At 48.5% G+C, this 17,500-nt stretch overlaps 1 protein-coding gene across 1 annotated transcript in view; it reads right to left on the bottom strand.

Annotated features, from left to right (window-relative positions):
- shank1 (SH3 and multiple ankyrin repeat domains 1) overlaps positions 1-17,500 on the bottom strand; it is a gene marked incomplete at both ends in the record, with an annotated part of 57,909 nt that overhangs the window by 30,494 nt on the left and 9,915 nt on the right. The window contains 11 exons of the mRNA XM_080855889.1: positions 10,063-10,138; positions 10,854-10,967; positions 11,518-11,669; positions 12,304-12,425; positions 12,772-12,935; positions 13,373-13,439; positions 13,946-14,023; positions 14,136-14,252; positions 15,482-15,649; positions 16,040-16,194; positions 17,045-17,153. Of these exons, the coding sequence (XP_080712015.1) occupies positions 10,063-10,138; positions 10,854-10,967; positions 11,518-11,669; positions 12,304-12,425; positions 12,772-12,935; positions 13,373-13,439; positions 13,946-14,023; positions 14,136-14,252; positions 15,482-15,649; positions 16,040-16,194; positions 17,045-17,153 (1,322 nt within the window). The remainder of the gene's footprint in view (positions 1-10,062; positions 10,139-10,853; positions 10,968-11,517; positions 11,670-12,303; positions 12,426-12,771; positions 12,936-13,372; positions 13,440-13,945; positions 14,024-14,135; positions 14,253-15,481; positions 15,650-16,039; positions 16,195-17,044; positions 17,154-17,500) is intronic.

The following is a 17,500-nucleotide window of genomic DNA, read 5'->3' as shown; positions in this document are numbered from 1 at the left end:
CGCCGGTTGGCCTGGGACTGTGTGGTCCTCGCGGTGCGGACCAGGTTCTGCCGGGCCTTCCTCCAGGTCCGTCTACACCTTCTCATGAAGTGCTGGACAGAGGGCACCCCAACGTCCTCCTCCTGCTCTGCAAACAAGGGAGGCTGGAACCCGAACTGGCACTGAAAAGGAGACATGTTAGTGGCAGAAGACTGGAGGGTGTTGTGGGCATATTCTGCCCACGGAAGAAAAGAGCTCCAGGAGGACGCGTTGTCTGCCACCAGTGCCCTCAGGGTGGTCTCGAGCTCCTGGTTCATCCTCTCTGTCTGTCCGTTAGACTGGGGATGGAAGCCCGAGGAGAGACTGGCAGTCGCCCCAATCATTTTGCAGAAGGCCCGCCACACCCTGGAGCAGAACTGGGGACCGCGGTCGGACACAATATCCTGTGGGAGACCAAACACTCGAAAGACAAAGTTAAAAGTGAGTTTTGCCGTTTCAAGTGCCGATGGTAGCTTGGGTAACGGCACAAAGCGACAGGCTTTAGAAAATCTGTCTACGATGACAAGAATTACCGTGTTACCCTCCGACACAGGAAGACCCGTCACGAAATCCATGGAGATGTGCGACCATGGCCGGTGTGGGATGGGGAGGGGGTGAAGCAACCCCTGAGGCCGCTGGTGAGGGTTCTTGCTTCGTGCACAGACAGCGCAGGCCCCGACAAAGGACTTGACATCCTCGGCCATGCCAGGCCACCAGAAATGTCTCTGCACAAACTCCAAAGTCCGTCGGACCCCAGGGTGTGCTGTGAGGCGCGAAGCATGGCCCCACTGGAGTACCTGAGACCGTACGCCTCGCGGAACAAAGAGGAGGCCAGGCCTCTCTGGACCCGGGTTGGGTTCGTCCTGTTGTGCCCGTCGGACCTTGTCCTCAATTCCCCAGCGGATAGATGCCACGATCCGGGAGGAAGGAATGACGCACCTCTCCTCTTCGTCCTGGCTAGCGGAAGGGAAGTGCCGGGACAAGGCGTCAGGTTTGGCGTTCTTCGAGCCTGGACGGTAGGAGATGGTGAAGTCGAACCGCCCAAAGAACAGGGACCATCGAGACTGTCGGGGGTTGAGGTGCTTGGCGACCTGGAGGTACTCGAGATTCCTGTGATCCGTCCACACCAGGAACGGATGTTGAGCACCCTCCAGCCAGTGCCTCCACTCCTCGAGCGCCAGCTTGACGGCCAGCAACTCCCGGTCCCCCACGTCGTACCGGGATTCCGCAGGACTCAGCCGGTGGGAGAAGAAGGCGCAGGGGTGGATCTTGCCATCCTGAGCCCTCTGGGAGAGTATTGCCCCAACCCCTACCTCAGAGGCATCCACCTCCACAATGAACGGCAGGGACGGATCCGGAAGAACGAGAATGGGGGCCGAAGAGAACCTTGTCTTCAGTTCGCAAAACGCCTTCTCTGCCTTAGGGGACCAGACAAAAGGACCCCGACCCTTCTTGGTAAGGGCGGAGATGGGTTCTGCAATAGAGCTGAAACCTCGGATGAACCTCCTATAAAAATTTGCGAACCCCAGAAACTGCTGCACACCCTTAACGGACTTAGGGGCCTCCCAGTCCCTTACTGCCTTGGTCTTCTTTTGGTCCATCTCAATCTGGCCCTCTCTGAGGATGTATCCCAGGAAGGTGACCTCAGGCCGGTGGAACTCGCACTTCTGGGGTTTAACGAATAAGTGGTTCTGAAGGAGTCTCTGGAGAACTCGTCGGACGTGTAGGCGATGATCCTGCAGAGACTTGGAAAAAATCAAGATATCGTCCAGGTACACAAAAACAAAGTGGTTAATCATGTCCCGGAGACAGTCATTGATTAGAGCCTGGAAGACGGCTGGGGCATTAGTAAGACCAAAGGGCATCACCTGGTATTCGTAGTGCCCCGTCGGGGTGTTGAATGCCGTCTTCCACTCGTCCCCCTTCCGGATGCGGATCAGGTGGTAGGCGCTTCGCAGGTCCAGTTTAGTAAAAATCCTAGCACCCTGAAGGAGGTCAAACGCTGTGGACATCAGTGGCAGGGGGTAACGGTTACGGATGGTTATCTTGTTTAGGCTCCGGTAATCGATACAGGGCCTCAGAGATCCATCCTTCTTGCCCACGAAGAAAAACCCCGCTCCAGCAGGGGAAGTGGACGGACGGATGAAGCCCGATGCTAGGGCATCCCTGATGTACTCGTCCATGGCCTTCCTTTCTGGACGGGAAAGGGAGAAAATCCGCCCCCTGGTAGGACTGGTGTCGGGTTGCAGCTCGATAGAGCAGTCGTATGGCCGGTGAGGGGGAAGTGACGAGGCCCGACTCTTGCTGAAGACCTCTTGCAGATCCAGGTACTCCGCCGGCACCAGAGAGAGTTCAGCAGGATCAGGAGGCTCGGGAAGGCAGTGAGGAGAATCGCTGAAGAGGCAGGTGGCGTGGCAGGTAGGACCCCACTCGAGGATGCGGCCTGTCACCCAGTCAAGGTGGGGGTTGTGGCAGTTGAGCCACGGGAACCCCAAGACCACTGGAAAATCCGGGGAACGAATCAGGTTCAAGGAGATCTCCTCACGATGGTCTCCCAATTGTAGCCTCACCTTTGATGTGACCCGAGTCACATTTCCATCCCCCAGAGCTCGCCCATCCAGGGCAGTGACGGCAAGCGGCGTTTCAAGGGGAACCAGAGGGATCTTGAGCCTCTGTGCGAGACCCCGGTCAATGAAGTTCCCTGCCGCCCCGGAGTCTATCAGAGCCCTGCATGAATGTTCATTCTCCCCCCAGGAGATGGAGATGGGGAGATACACTGCTTGGTCAGGAGACTGGGAGGAAAGGGTTGCGCCCGTCACAACCCTCCCCTGGTTGGACGGACGACCCCTTTTCCCGAGAGCTCGGGACATGAGGATCGGAGATGACCTGTTTCGCCACAGTACAGGCAGAGACCCTCACGCATCCGCCGTTCCTTCTCTCGGGCTGACAGTCTGGTCCCTCCCAACTGCATAGGCTCAGGATCCTCACTCGACTTGGACCTCCAAGAGCCTGCCGGTAGAACCCAAGAGACCCCCTGGTCCCCACGGCGCTCGCTCATACGGTTGTCCAAACGCACGGCGTGGGAAATCAGAGGCTCTAGCTCAGTGGGGCACCCGATTGAGGCCAAGCCATCCTTCAGGGCGTCCGACAACCCGTGGTGAAAGGCTGTTGCCAAAGACTTCTCGTTCCATCCACTCTCCTCTGCGAGAGTGCGGAACTCTATGGCGTAGTCCGACACCGAACGCCTCCCCTGCCGAATGGTCATCAGCTGCTTGGCAGTGTCTGGCCCAGTCGTTGACTGGTCAAAGACCATTAACATCTCCTGCTGGAAACCCCCAAAGGACGAGCAGACTGAGCCCTGCTTTGCCCAGACTGCAGTAGCCCATTTCAGGGCCTTGCCTGTTAGGAGAGTGATAATGTAAGCCACGCGGAGGCGGTCAGAGGAAAAAGCCCGGGGCTGGAGCTCGAAGATCAGGTCGCATTGGGTTAGGAAGCCTCGACAACCCCCCTTTTCGCCGTCATAGCGTGGTGGCTGGGAAACCCGGGGTTCTGCAGAGGAATGTGGGACAGGAGCATCAGGTAGATGCTGTGCAGCGCCTCTCTGGTCCAGTTGTTGCAGGTGCTGGTTGTGGCGTAGTAAACCCTCCTGCTGGCATGCAATATCTGCCCTTTGGCGGCCAAGGTCCTCCTGCTGGCGAGTCATGCTGTCCTGCTGGGACGTAAGCAGTGCCTGCTGGTGGGCCATATTCTCACGCTGAGACGCCAGCTCTGCCTGCTGACGATTGACCACCTCCTGCTGGCGAGCCGCTGCTTCCTTGTGCTGCACTAATGCTTGCTCGTGCTGGTCCAGACGGGTGTGGCTTGACTGTAGGTCTAAAGTTAAGGCCTGGAACATCTGCTCGATTCTGGACATTTGCTCTGCTAGGTCCATAATGATCGCGACGTTCTGTTAGGTTAGCGGGATCGGGATGCGAACCCAGGTCGCTGGCGTGGTAACCAGTGACTAACCCAGTAGGCTAGTGAGGACCCAGACGCAGAGATAAACTCAAAACTTTGGTTTATTAGTTTTTCGTCAAACAGTCAATAATAAGAAGGGAAGACGTCGACAGCAAAAAATGAGAAGTGGAATACAAAGCACAGAAGATCTCCAACAGGGAATAATCCAAACGCAAAAAGTAGTTTCCAAAAGGTAATAATCCAATGCACAAAGAACAGTCAGAATGGCAAAAAGGCCTAACAAAGGAAGCTAACGAAAATGTAGCTCTAGCTCACCCACGGGAGAAAAAGAATAAAGAGTTCCAGAGACCGCTGTTAGAGGAACAGCGAAACGTGGCGAGAACCACGCAAAACCCAGCACAGGAGAATTCTCACTTGGGAGTAGTGTTCACACGGGACAGGAGTGTCTGAGCAAACGTCGCGATGACATGACAAGCTAGTACAGGGTTTTTATACTCTAGCTACAAGGGTAATTGATTGAAAACAATAATATAAATCAGGTGTGGCACAGGAGGACAAAGGAAAATAATAAAACAAGTCTTTAGGCCACTAGATGTCGCCAATGACAAAAGTCGTGACGACAGAAGTTCAAAGTCATGACACATTTGTAGAAACATCTAAAAGATAATCAAGATAAATTGGGGGGCACCTTTATTTGTTAAGCTAAATTTCAAGTGTCATAACAAAGGGTCTGAGTACTTATATTGTAAGGCAAAATTCACTCACAGTGTTTGGCCAGGGAGGCAAAAAAGTCAGTGGTCAGACCTCAGCTTCTCAACCTGGACTGTTTGCATTCACAGCAACCCACATGGTGCTATCAGACAAACCATGGCCTGGTCACAGTTTGAACTAATTACCACATCCTGCTTTCGTCAGATTGCTTGCTTAAGCCTTTTCCCCACTGTCACAGAGAAAACCTCAGGATGATTGGAAGTTCCAGGTTATGTGCAAATGTATATGAATTAGTGCTGCCAATTGATTGCTATAAATTGTGATTATTAGGTTTTTTTTCTTCTTAGGAATGAAGCTTGCGATAATGGATATTTAAATGTAAAATCATGTAATTAATGTAGAAGCAACACAAAGGAAATATATTTCAATTCAAATACTATTGTTTACAGTAATAGCATCTTTTTAACTTTGTACACAGATTCCTGTGAACAACACATTTCCAATTAAACCATTAAGGCCATCAAAATGTCACTGTCAGCTTGAAAGGTATGTTGTCAGACAACTTTAAAGCTTCCAGACAGGTGTTTTCCATAGCTGGGCTGCCCCCTGCAATGTCAATGGGATATTTCAGTTTTTCCATTTTTATACATTTGCACAAAAAAAAAAAATCAAAAATCCAGTTTTTGCTTTCTCATTATGAGTGTATTGAACAAGATTGATGAAGGGAAAAAAATATTTAAATTATTTTAGCATAAAGCTGCAACATCTGAATACCTTCTGAATTGACTGTACATACGGTATGTATGAGTACAAGCTCATGTGAAGCTTTCCCTGCCACACTTGTGTGTGCACTGCTCACTGTGTGAATGCATGTGTTTGTGTGTGCATTGCTCACTGTGTGAATGCATGTGTTTGTGTGTGCACTGCTCACTGTGTGAATGCATGTGTTTGTGTGTGCACTGCTCACTGTGCGAATGCATGTGTTTGTGCGAATGCATGTGTTTGTGTGTATGCATGTGTTTGTGTGTGCATTGCTCACTGTGCGAATGCATGTGTTTGTGCGAATGCATGTGTTTGTGTGTATGCATGTGTTTGTGTGTGCATTGCTCACTGTGCGAATGCATGTGTTTGTGCGAATGCATGTGTTTGTGTGTATGCATGTGTTTGTGTGTGCATGTGTGTACTTATAAGTGCAACTGTGCTTGCATGTGTCTGTCCACAAAAATGTGTGCATGTGTTTATTTGTGAGTGCAGTTAGTATTGCATGTGTCTGTGTGTCTACTCAAAATGTTTGTGAGTGGAAGCAAGTGTTCCTTTGTGGGAACATCTAACGGTGTGTGCGTGCGTGCGTGTGTGTGTGTGTGTGTGTGTTTGTGTGTGTCTGTGTGTGTTTGTGAGTCTGTGTGTGTGCTTGTGTATGTGCTTGTGTGTCTGTGTATGTGTGTGTGTGTGCTTGTGTGTGTGTGTGTTTGAGCTTGTGTGTCTGTGTGTGTGCTTGTGTATGTGTGTGTGTGTGTGTGTGTGTGTGTGTGTGTGTGTGTATGTGTGCTCGTGTCCAAATGTGTATGCTCGTGTGTCTCTGTGTGTGTGTCTCTGTGTGTGTGTGTGTGTGTGTGTGTGTGTGTGTGTGTCTGTGTGTGTGTGTGTGTGTGTGTGTGTGTGTGTGTGCTGTGTGTGAGTGTATCAGTGTGTCTGTGTGTGTCTGAGAACGTTTTTAAGCTGAAAGTGCGGGTGTGCTTTCTTGTCTCTATTTCACAGACCGCTGCCCCAGAAAAGTTCCCCTGTGTTCTTCACAGTGAGGCGACCAGAGGGAGCAGGACACACAGGAGAGACTCCCACACTCAGCAGAGGCAGAGGGCAGATGAAGGGAGCTTACACTCAACGAGGGGCCTCAGCCAACGAGGCCACAAGGAAGGGAAATAGGACGCAACTGGGGAGAAACCAGTGGTCAGGGGAAGGAAGAAAGGGACTTATGGGAATGATGACTTCAACAAAATACACTTGAGATAATCTCTCAACCATGTGTGTCTGTGTGTGTCTGTGTGTGTGTGTGTGTGTGTGTGTGTGTGTGTGTGTGTGTGTGTGTGTGTGTGTGTGTGTGTGTGTGTGTGTGTGTGTGTGTGTGTGTGTGTGTGTGTGTGTGTGTGTGTGTGTGTGTGTGTGTGTGTGTGTGGAGGGATATGGAACCGACCGGGATGTGAAAGTGAAAGCTGGGAAAGGCATGAAAAGCTAGCAGAAGGCTAAAAGGACAAAACTGCGCATAAATAGACAAATGGATGAATGGACCAAAACACAGAAGGGAAGAGAGTGGAGTAGCAATGTCAACTGTATTTCGGTATCGTGCTCCTGAATATACTGACTGTTCTGCCATCAGGTTAACCAGTGCATTTGCTTTGATGCACTCACAGGCCCTAATGTGTATGAGATGGCTGATACTGGCAGTAAGATGGCTGATTGTGATTGGTTGGGAGCTTTTCAATCTAAACAAAGTGCAGGTCAGGAAATAATAAAAAGGTTTATTTCATTTTAGGGTAAGGAAGTAGAAAGCAAGACGTGAAAGCTGGGTGAGAAAAGGAAGATAGAGATAGGAAAGAGGAGAGGAGAGGAAAGTGATTGCCATAAGTTATAATATCTTCTTACTTTCCCTTGAGTCTCATTCCTCCAATCAGTCCACCCGCTGTGCCACTTCTCCTATAACCTGGATGCCTATATTTCTGTCAGTTTCTGTCTGTAATGAAATAATACTGTCTATTACCTTTATTTTGTTTTCGCCACATCATCCTCACTTTTGGCCCCCTCCCACTCTCCTTCTCCCTCTCTCTCCCACTCTCCTTCTCCCTCTCTCTCCCACTTTACTTCTCCCTCTCTCTCCTTCTCACTCTCTCTCCCACTCTCCTTCTCCCTCTCTCTCCCACTTTACTTCTCCCTCTCTCTCCTTCTCACTCTCTCTCCCACTCTCCTTCTCCCTCTCTCTCCCACTTTACTTCTCCCTCTCTCTCCTTCTCACTATCTCTCCCACTCTCCTTCTCCCTCTCTCTCCCACTTTACTTCTCCCTCTCTCTCCTTCTCTCTCTCTCTCCCACTCTCCTTCTCCCTCTCTCTCGCACTTGCACGCTCTCTTGTTCTCTCTCACTCCGGAGTGCCCTTCACCGCCTGACCTCCAGATGGAGACACCACAGGGGAGAAAGGGTGATAGAGAGAAAATTAAAAAGTACAGGGGGTGGGTGAAATGGGATGAACATAAAGAGAGAATGAATAGGGGACTGAAAAGGAGAAAGAGAGAGGAGCAAAGCCAAAAATACATTTTAAAATGCTTGAAGAGTTTTGTTGTTTTGTGAGTGTTTGTGAATGTATGTGTGTGTGAGAGTGAGAGTGGAAGTAAGAATGACAGATGAAGCTAGATACTTGTAGATCATAAATGCTATATGTAATGTGGGGTTTGGGGGTAGGAGTGAAAGGATGGGGCTAATAGCCTAATGTCATAATGATTTTGCCTCTACCTAGCCTGCCTGGCTGTGATGCAAGTGACACTACATGTGACATAAGGAAACTGAAGTATTAGACCGTAGCATGCACCTTTTTTTGCACTATCCACACCAGCAGCACAAGAACACTTTCCTCCTGGACACAGACACACCGACACTGTCACAATCATTGCATTCTGTACCCATTCCTGTATCTGTAAACACTCAGTGTGAATTCTTTCTCCCTATGTAGTAATTTATGTGATGATGTGATTTATGTATGTATGTCGGTGAGGTGTATAAGTGTATATGTGTATAAGCTACTGAATGACCTAAATTTCCCTCGGGATTAACAGAGTATCTATCTATCTATCTATCTGTCTATCTATCTTTAGCCCTCTGTGGCCCTCATGCCCACTGGCCCCCAGAGACACTCAACATGGGGCCCAGAATGAGATAAAGGAGGGAGAGAAAGACAGAGGGGAGGCAATAGAGAGACTGCAGGATCCAGACACAGGCCTAGCAGTGGTGTTGAATCACAGAGAGCTGCCCCTCCAGTTTACAACTAATCCTAGAGGGGTTTGAAGGTGAGTGTACAAGAGGTTCTGTTCTATATAAATACTGTATGTTTGTGTGAAAGAGAGAGAGAGACTGAGTGAGAGACAGAGAGAGAGAGAGAGAGACTGAGAGAGAGAGAGACAAAAAAGAGGAGAGTGTTGTTCTCAAACACCTGCAGGCGTTTTAGCAGTTCAGCCACCACCCGTAGGGAGCTTCGTGCCCCTTTTATTAGGAGCAGAGGGAGTCTGACTGGAGTGGATCACAAGATTACCATCATCACACCAGCACACACCAACACACACCAACACACACCAACTCACACCAGCACACACCAACACACACCAACACACACCAGCACACACCAACACACACCAGCACTCACCAACACACACAAGAGCAGCATATTCTTGCCTCCTGCAAGTGCTTCACTGGGACAAACTCAGTCAAAGACGTCAAGAAATTATCTTTTGACTTCTCGCAAAAATCTCTCATAAGCCATCACAAAAATACCTCGGTACCTGGCACTGATGAAGCTGATACCTGTGTCCACTGAGAGAAATAGTGGGCACTACACACAAGTACAAGGCACAGTAAACTTCCTTCTCCAAACACAACCAACTTCATCATGGCACGTTGGTCTCTGTCACACCACCTCATATTGCTCTGCCATCCTGATCAAAGTAGCAGCAGCTACCAAGATGTTGGCAATACCCCACTAACACTTAAGAGGCCACTTAAAAATAATACCTGAAATACAACCGAGCAGCTTATCTGAAGCAGAATCAGGTTCTAAATAATTCGCAAATTGACGGAAATGCTTTTTTTACCCAGTGTCTTTGCAGGAACCAGATTAGTTTGAGAAAGATCCCAGCAATAGTCTAAACTTCCTCTGGAGGAGGAGTCAGCATGTCATTCAGACACTAGCCATCCGTAACAATGATCAGAGGCAGTTCTTCCCCACAACTTTGTTCTGCAAGGGTCACTGTGATATGGCAGAATGACTAGCAATTTGACATGTGTCTCTGACATTGCACTGACAGAAAAGAGTAAGGGGAGACTACAGATCCAGATCTTCAACTTTATTTGGCACACAGAACCACACTTGGAGAACAAGGTCATTCAAATGAACCACAACCAATTGCAACACAATAAATGTATGTATAGTGCAGCAATATTGCAGTGCAGGTAAGTTTAACAAATATAAGCATACATACGTGCTGGTACAGAAGACACACATCCGTTTGTTTGTGTTTGTGTGTGTGTGTATGTGTGTGTGTGTTTGTGTGTGTTTGTGTTTGTGTGTGTGTGTTTGTCTCTAAAGCAAACCAAACTACCATTAGACCTATTTCCTTACCTGGGTGCGTCAAACTCGTCGTAGGAGCCCACGGTGTAGTGCCTGAAGAGTCGCTTGGTCCTCTCACTGCGGCTCTCTGGAACACACACACACAGCGGCATGAGTATATCCACCACCCAACCACAGCTGCTGGGAAGGAGCAGCTGGGAGTTGGAGGGTGCGAGGATCATCGTGCGTACGCGACACTGCCAGCGGGCACTCATTCCCATGCGTGACAACGCTGTGATTACTCAAAAGAAGGCACGAATTTTCACTCGCACCCCCATCCTTAGATTTGGCCATCAAACTTTGACAGCTTCACTGTGAACGCAAGAGATCGGTTATAAATAAACGTGACATCTGCAGTCTGAAGTCCCGGCGTAATGCTGTTTGCCTTTGTTACTTCAGTAGGAAATAGCAGAGCCTGGCCCTATTAATAGACTGTATTGGCACAGCCCCGTCGCTAACTGCTAAGTCAGAGAGCTGGAGTGTCCGACAGCGTTCTCACCACAGGCCGTGGTCCACCGCTGCTCAGGGGGAGAATTAATGAAGAAAGGTAATCCCCCCTGTAAACCTGCAGTTGTACTGACACAGTTATCACACCTATTAAACTCAGATCCTCACTCACAGCTGTGTGTGTGGGTGTGAGTGTATGTTTGTGTGTATGTTGTGTGTGTGTGTGTGAACTTCTGCATGTGTATGTACATAGAAGTGATTGTTTTGAGATGGTCTGAGGTGTATTGTTTGGCTCTGTGAAGTGTGTCAGGTGTGCATGTGCGGCGCATGTGTGTGCTTGTATATACCTCTCTCACCTGAGCGGGCCTCCAGGGTGCGGAGGGCTACTTCCTCGACACAGTCCGAGGGGAACCAGCCAGTCCGACCCCTCACTGTCCCCTCCCAATAGCCTCCCTCACCCACACTCAGCACTGAGAGGGAGAGAGAGGGAGAGAGAGAGAGAGAGAGAGAGAGAGAGAGGAGGGAGATAGAGAGAGGGAGGGGAAAAAGGAGAGAGAGGAATGGGGAGAAAAGGAGAGAGAGAGGGAGAGAGAGAGGAAGGTAGAGAAAAGGAGAGAGAAGGAGAGGGAGGGAGAAAAGGAGAGATAGGGATGGCGAGAAAAGGAGAGAGAGAGGGAGAGAGAAAAAAGGGAGAGACACAATTGGAGAGTTGGACACAAGGAAACAGAATTATTTGCTGTAGATTGCCATCAGTATAACTTATGACATAGACTATATTATTCTCTGCATTAAATAATTAGCCATATGTGCACAGACAAACATGGCCACCGACACCTACTCAAACACAACGGAAGAACAACTTCTCTGAACTAGAGGAGAAAGGAACCACACAATCACGCATCAGCTGTTTTACTTGACAATCAGCTGTTTTACTTGACAACTACACACATACACACACACACACACACACACACACACAGCCACACACACAAATCCACAACACCAGCTCGCTGCACCCACCTTTGACCTTGTCTCCCTTGTTGAAGGTGATCTCGCGCTCGCCCTGAGCGGTGTGGGAGCGCGTGGCCACAAACACTCGTCCGGGGACGGCACTGTACAGGCGGCGCCGCTGACCCCCCACCACTGTGCCCTGACTGCTGATAGAGCCACCCCTGAGGGAGCACGCATCCAGCACATGTATGAGAACACACACACCCAAACGCACGCACATACGCACGCACACACACACACACACACACACACACAAACGCACAAACATACACACACACACACACACGCACGAACATGCGGGCACACACACACACACACACACACACACACACACACACACACACACACACACACACACACACACACAAACGCACACACACACATACACACACCCAAACGCATGCACATGCACACACACACACACACACACGCACCTACACACATACGAACACACACGCACATACACACACCCAAACGCACGCACATGCACACACACACACACACACATACACACACACACACACTAACGCACATACACACACACACACAAACACACACATACACACACACTTTTGTCTGACACACACATCACACAGGTACAGAGACAGACACACACATACTCAAAGAGGCCCACCCATCAGCTCACACATGTGAAATTCTCTCTTTATACTAGTATAACATATCATACTCAGGACATCAGTGTTGCCACTGGTGTCTGACGAGTCTACCCGGACATGACTGTTTGAAGAAGGCTTCAAGCCGATGGCTTATTGTCATCGTGCGTTTGTGTCTCACCCCTGTCTGCCCCGTGTCTGTCGGCTCCTGTCATCTCTGTCCCCGGCCCTCCCCCGAGACGGGGAGCGAGTGCGGGCCCCACGCGGACTGCTGGAGCTGCGCAGGGTGCCCTGCTTATACCCCTGAGAGAGCCCCAGAGAAACAGAGGAAGAGAGAGCGAGAGAGAGAGAGAGAGAGATGAAGGGGAGGACAAAGGAAGAGAGAGAGAGAGCGATGTAGAGAGAGAGAGAGAGAGAGAGAGAGGGAGAGAGGACAGAGATTCTTTACAGCTGAATGATAATGATATGGTGTCCTTTCTTCTATGGCGACGCTCACAGCATCTCCCTCTGGCCACAGTGCTACCTGTGCTGCACTAGCATTAGCAATAGCGCCTAAGTCACAGAGATGCAGTTAGCACACACTTACTGAGCTCACCGCAGCAGACGCCAATATACCAATTCATCCTGTCTACTGTTGAGCGTTAGCTACCTGCACAGACACAATGTTGGATCCAGGGGCATTGCCCATCCAGTCGGGCAGGTTCATGCTGTTGTCGCTGTTGGCACGCAGAAAGGGGTGCGGGTGAGGCAGGGCAAGTGTGCGCGCACTCTCCCGCCTCTGGGGGGCGTACTTGGGCGACTCCACGAAGGGCACTGAGAGGAACAGAGAGAATGAGAGAGAGTGTGCAGTAAAGATGAGACTCGGATGTGATATTGTGTACTGTGTAATATAGCCCTGATAAGGCAAACTACGGCACTTACAAGTTAAGTACACACACACACACACACGCTCTCACACACACACACACACACACACTCTCTCTCACACACACACACACACTCTCTCTCACACACACAGGCTTGTCCAGCTCCCAAGCATAATACTCAAGGGAAATACAATAGAATGCAGTATTACTGTGGACCAACATGCACGTGCAATATAAACTAAATAGTCACAACAACATGATACAACACGTACCAGATTGATGGGATAACATTGACATTTATATCTACAGTAGATCAATAAAGAGGAACAAGTCTACTCCCACAAACACACAAACAGCCATGCACAGAGAGAATGTAAAACTTACCCACGTCAGTCTCCCTGTGGTTTTTAATGATCTCTCCAAGTTCAAAATGGCCAGACATTACAGCCACCTGCAAAAAAAGGAAAGAAATAAAGAAATAAACAAACCAAAATCACACTTGCCTCTTTCGTTTGGATCATAGCTGTCGTGTGGGCGTTCTCAGGCTCTTCTGAGTTTTATCTCTGACTCTGACACCCACACACTTGTGAGAAGCACACAAAGAGAGTCTCAGCTGGCATTATACATACAACTGGGGGTAAGTGCACTGCTACAGGCGTGCGGATATTACTCTCCACCTGGGACCCCCCGTCCTCGTAGACACCCAGAGCGCTCGGCGCTGTGTGTTTTACAGCCACACTTCACTTTTTAGCGACACAGACGGAAACCGTCAGGAATAAGAGTTATGTTTTAACGGCAGGGCGAAATATTGCAACCACACACACGCACAAACACACACACACACACACACACAGACACACAGACACACACACACACACACACACACACACACACAGACACACACACACACACACACACACACACACACACAAAACAGAACCCTCATCCATTCATTACCTGGAAGGGAGTCTGCCCACTGCTGTTCTTTGTGTCCTTATTGGCTCCCCTGTACAGCAGAATGCGGGCACAACTCTCCTGAGTGGTCAGATCAAACAATGACAGGTGACAGTCAGAACACACGCACCACTTGGCAGTGAGCACTACCAGCAAATAAACTACCAGCTGTTTGTTTTTTCCTAACTGTTACCTTATTGTATAAAGCACATATGTGCAAGGCAGTGTTTCCTGAGGCATTCTGGGAAGTGGAGTCTGCCCCGTAGAAAAGCAGATGCTCCAAGTGCTGAGAGTTGCCATTTTGGCAGGCCTGAAGGCAGGGAGAGCAGAGGATGCATTATCAGAACATACTGAACATCTTATGAGGTGAGATTAATCAAAGGATAGAGTGGAAAATGTGCTGTATTGTAAAGCCAACAGATGATGGAATGAGAAACAGGAAGGGAGTGTGTGTGTGTGTGTGTGTGTGTGTGTGTGTGTGTGTGTGTGTGTGTGTGTGTGTGTGTGTGTGTGTGTGTCTGTGTCTGTGTGTCTGTGAGTGTGTGAGAGAGAGACAGAGAGTTTCTACAGAGACAGATAAGACACCTTGCTTAATTAACACTGCATGAAAAGTGAGGGGAAGAAAAGAGCACATCAGCGACAAGAACACCAAGATATGCATCAGGCACACACACAAAAACACACACACACCACACACACACACACACACAGACACACACAAACACACACTCTCTCTCAGACAATCTAGCCATTCAAAACATACAAATGCACATTGAATTCCAATTATTCACACACACGAACACACACACACGTACCCCCCCCCACCACACACACACACACACACACACACACACACACACACACACACACACACACACACACACACACACACACACAGTACAATGTAAGATACACAGATACAGACAAACCTGTCAAGATCTACAGAGCATGCTCCAGTCCCCATGGAAATGACATGAGATGGGGGAAAGGTGAAAATGGAGAGCTAGGTGATGGACGATGGACCCGCTCTTCAGGACGAAGTGATGGGTTTATAGGTGACAGAGACACACTCTCACAGAGTGTGGTGGTGTGATGTGGAGACAAAGGGAGACAATTATGAATTTAAAGAGGCCTGCTGTGGGATGAGTAGATTTCATAACACACCTGAAGATACATTAAACCTGAATACACACTCACATGGTGCAAATCACAGGATGATGGGGGGCTGTGTTGTACTGTCTAAGTTCCATGTACAGTCAGGAGATAAAGTTTAACCCCTCAATTGCCATTGAGTAATTCACAATCTACACTTCACACTCTACACACACACACATGCACACACACACACACACACACACACACACACACACACAAGGATACAAACACATACATAGACTTCTATTGTATAGAAACTCAATAACACAAATGCATAAATATATGAACAAACACTATGGTTTAACTGATAATGTATGTGAATGACTAAACACATACACATACGCATACACAATACGTTCACGCTGAAACTGCACTGGTAGCTACCTGATGGGTCTCGTCCCATCCGTTCTCATCACGGATGCCTACTTTGGCTCGGTGGTAGAGCAGCGTCTCACAGCAGGAGGTGTCGCCCCCTGTCAGCACAGTGTGGTAGAGCGGCGTCAGGCCACGCCGGTCCTTATAGTCCGGAGACGCGGCCAGAGAGAGCAGAGTCTGTGAACACACACACACACACACACACACACACACACACACACACACACACACACACACATACACACATTATACATTTATAACGCTATGAATTAGAAACGATTTTAAAGTAGACCTCTATCAACCCAAGGTCAAACAAGGCCAATATGGCAATCAGTATTCAACTACTATCAAACTTAAAGTGCGACCAAGTAATCAAAACTGGAAAAGGAAAACAGAAGTGCAGCCAAACGATAAGTTGCAGGTCAGAGTTCTGTTGTAAGTAATCAATGTGATTGGGTCCAACAGACATGTAAATCACAGAGTATAACCTGTCCTATCACAACTGGAGAATGAGTTAATGTTGTGGATTGTTGGTTGTTACAGCCACATAGTTGGGTAAGGGTGTACCAGCAGTGCGGTGTGGCCATGGCAACGAACAGCCTTGTGTAGGGGGGTCAAGCCGTCCTTGGCTCGGAAGTCGATATGCGCTCCCCCCATCCCAAGCAGCCGAATGGTCTCCCCTGCCGACTGGTCTGACTGTACCGCCAGTGTCAAAGGAGTCTCTTTAGGAGGAGAGCAAGCGAGAAAGACATCGAGATAAATGGAGAGAGAGAGACAGAGACAGAGATAGAGAGAGATTATCAGTAAATCTGTCCAGAGCAGCTTGTAGGATTAATCTTTATAGCATACTTGTTGTACATATAATACAATAGTATATTAATAAAGCATAACGAAGGGTGTACAAAATAATGAGTTTATATATCTCGTATAAGGCATTTGGCACATTTCAAAGGTGCACTGCTGCCACCTAATGCACAAAGTCGGTATTTCGAGTTGCAGTCTGGCAAACACGCACTGAGGTGTGAAGGGGCCGTGAAGGGGGAGGCTGGTTGTCGGGACAACAGCAGTCTTTCAGCCGCTCAAACGCAGCCAAACTGCTAACAGCAGCTGTGAATCATGTTTGGCTGCTGTAGCCAAACTGTAGATAGTCATTTATGTCTATCTTTTCTCTCAAGTATGGAGGGTTGAGGTACAAATCATCATAATTTGTCGTCAAAACCAGTCTAATGCAGAATTTATTTTCACAGACTACAATATGAAATATAGTCTCTTGTAGTCTTACTGACCAAGGACTGTGAAGTCCTTGTCTTGTTTCATCATTTACAAGTTCACTTATTGGATGTTTGGCTTCTCTAACAGAGCAGAGTAAAAACATTAACGTTCTTTCGTCTGAACAGTGTCCAAAATAAATGAAGCCAGTCAACTATGTGACAGATAGATTGGACAGAAGGCTAGCAAAATGTCAGCATCTGCACAACACCATCTCGTGTCAGGTCAGTGTTCAGTCAGTGTTTTTTTATTATTATTTAGTTTTAGCATCTGCTTCACCAAGCATGATGACTTTTAGCTTACCTCCAGTGTCAGGGTCGTGGTAGTTTGGGTCAACACCTTTGTCAAGGAATTTGGCTATCTTCTCCACTGAGCCGCTTTGGATGTAGTCCATGAACTTCTTCAGACTGGCCTGTAGGTGGCAGGTGAGATAGAGATGTAATTTAACCGCAGTAGCGACTCTGTAGGCCCCTCACTATATACCACCTCCATGGCCAATTGTGTATGGCTCTTAAACTATGGCTCCTTTAATTCAGAGTGAAATGGCTTTGACACAGAGGTCACAACATCTATATTGCTTTACAGTCTGTGAGACTATTTATTTCCCTCTGCTGTGTAGCTATTTTTAGTTGCATGAACCATGTGAATAAAGAGTATATTTGAAGATGAAAGGGTTTCTCTGGCTTCCGAATGGAGAACATTGGAGGAAAGATAAGTAGTCTCTTGGGAATGCAGAGCAAATCCCCCCTCCTTTACCAC

This window comes from Sprattus sprattus (genome assembly GCF_963457725.1).
Source record: "Sprattus sprattus genome assembly, chromosome: 18".
NCBI lineage: Eukaryota > Metazoa > Chordata > Actinopteri > Clupeiformes > Clupeidae > Sprattus > Sprattus sprattus.
This window is presented reverse-complemented; position numbering and strand designations above follow the sequence as displayed.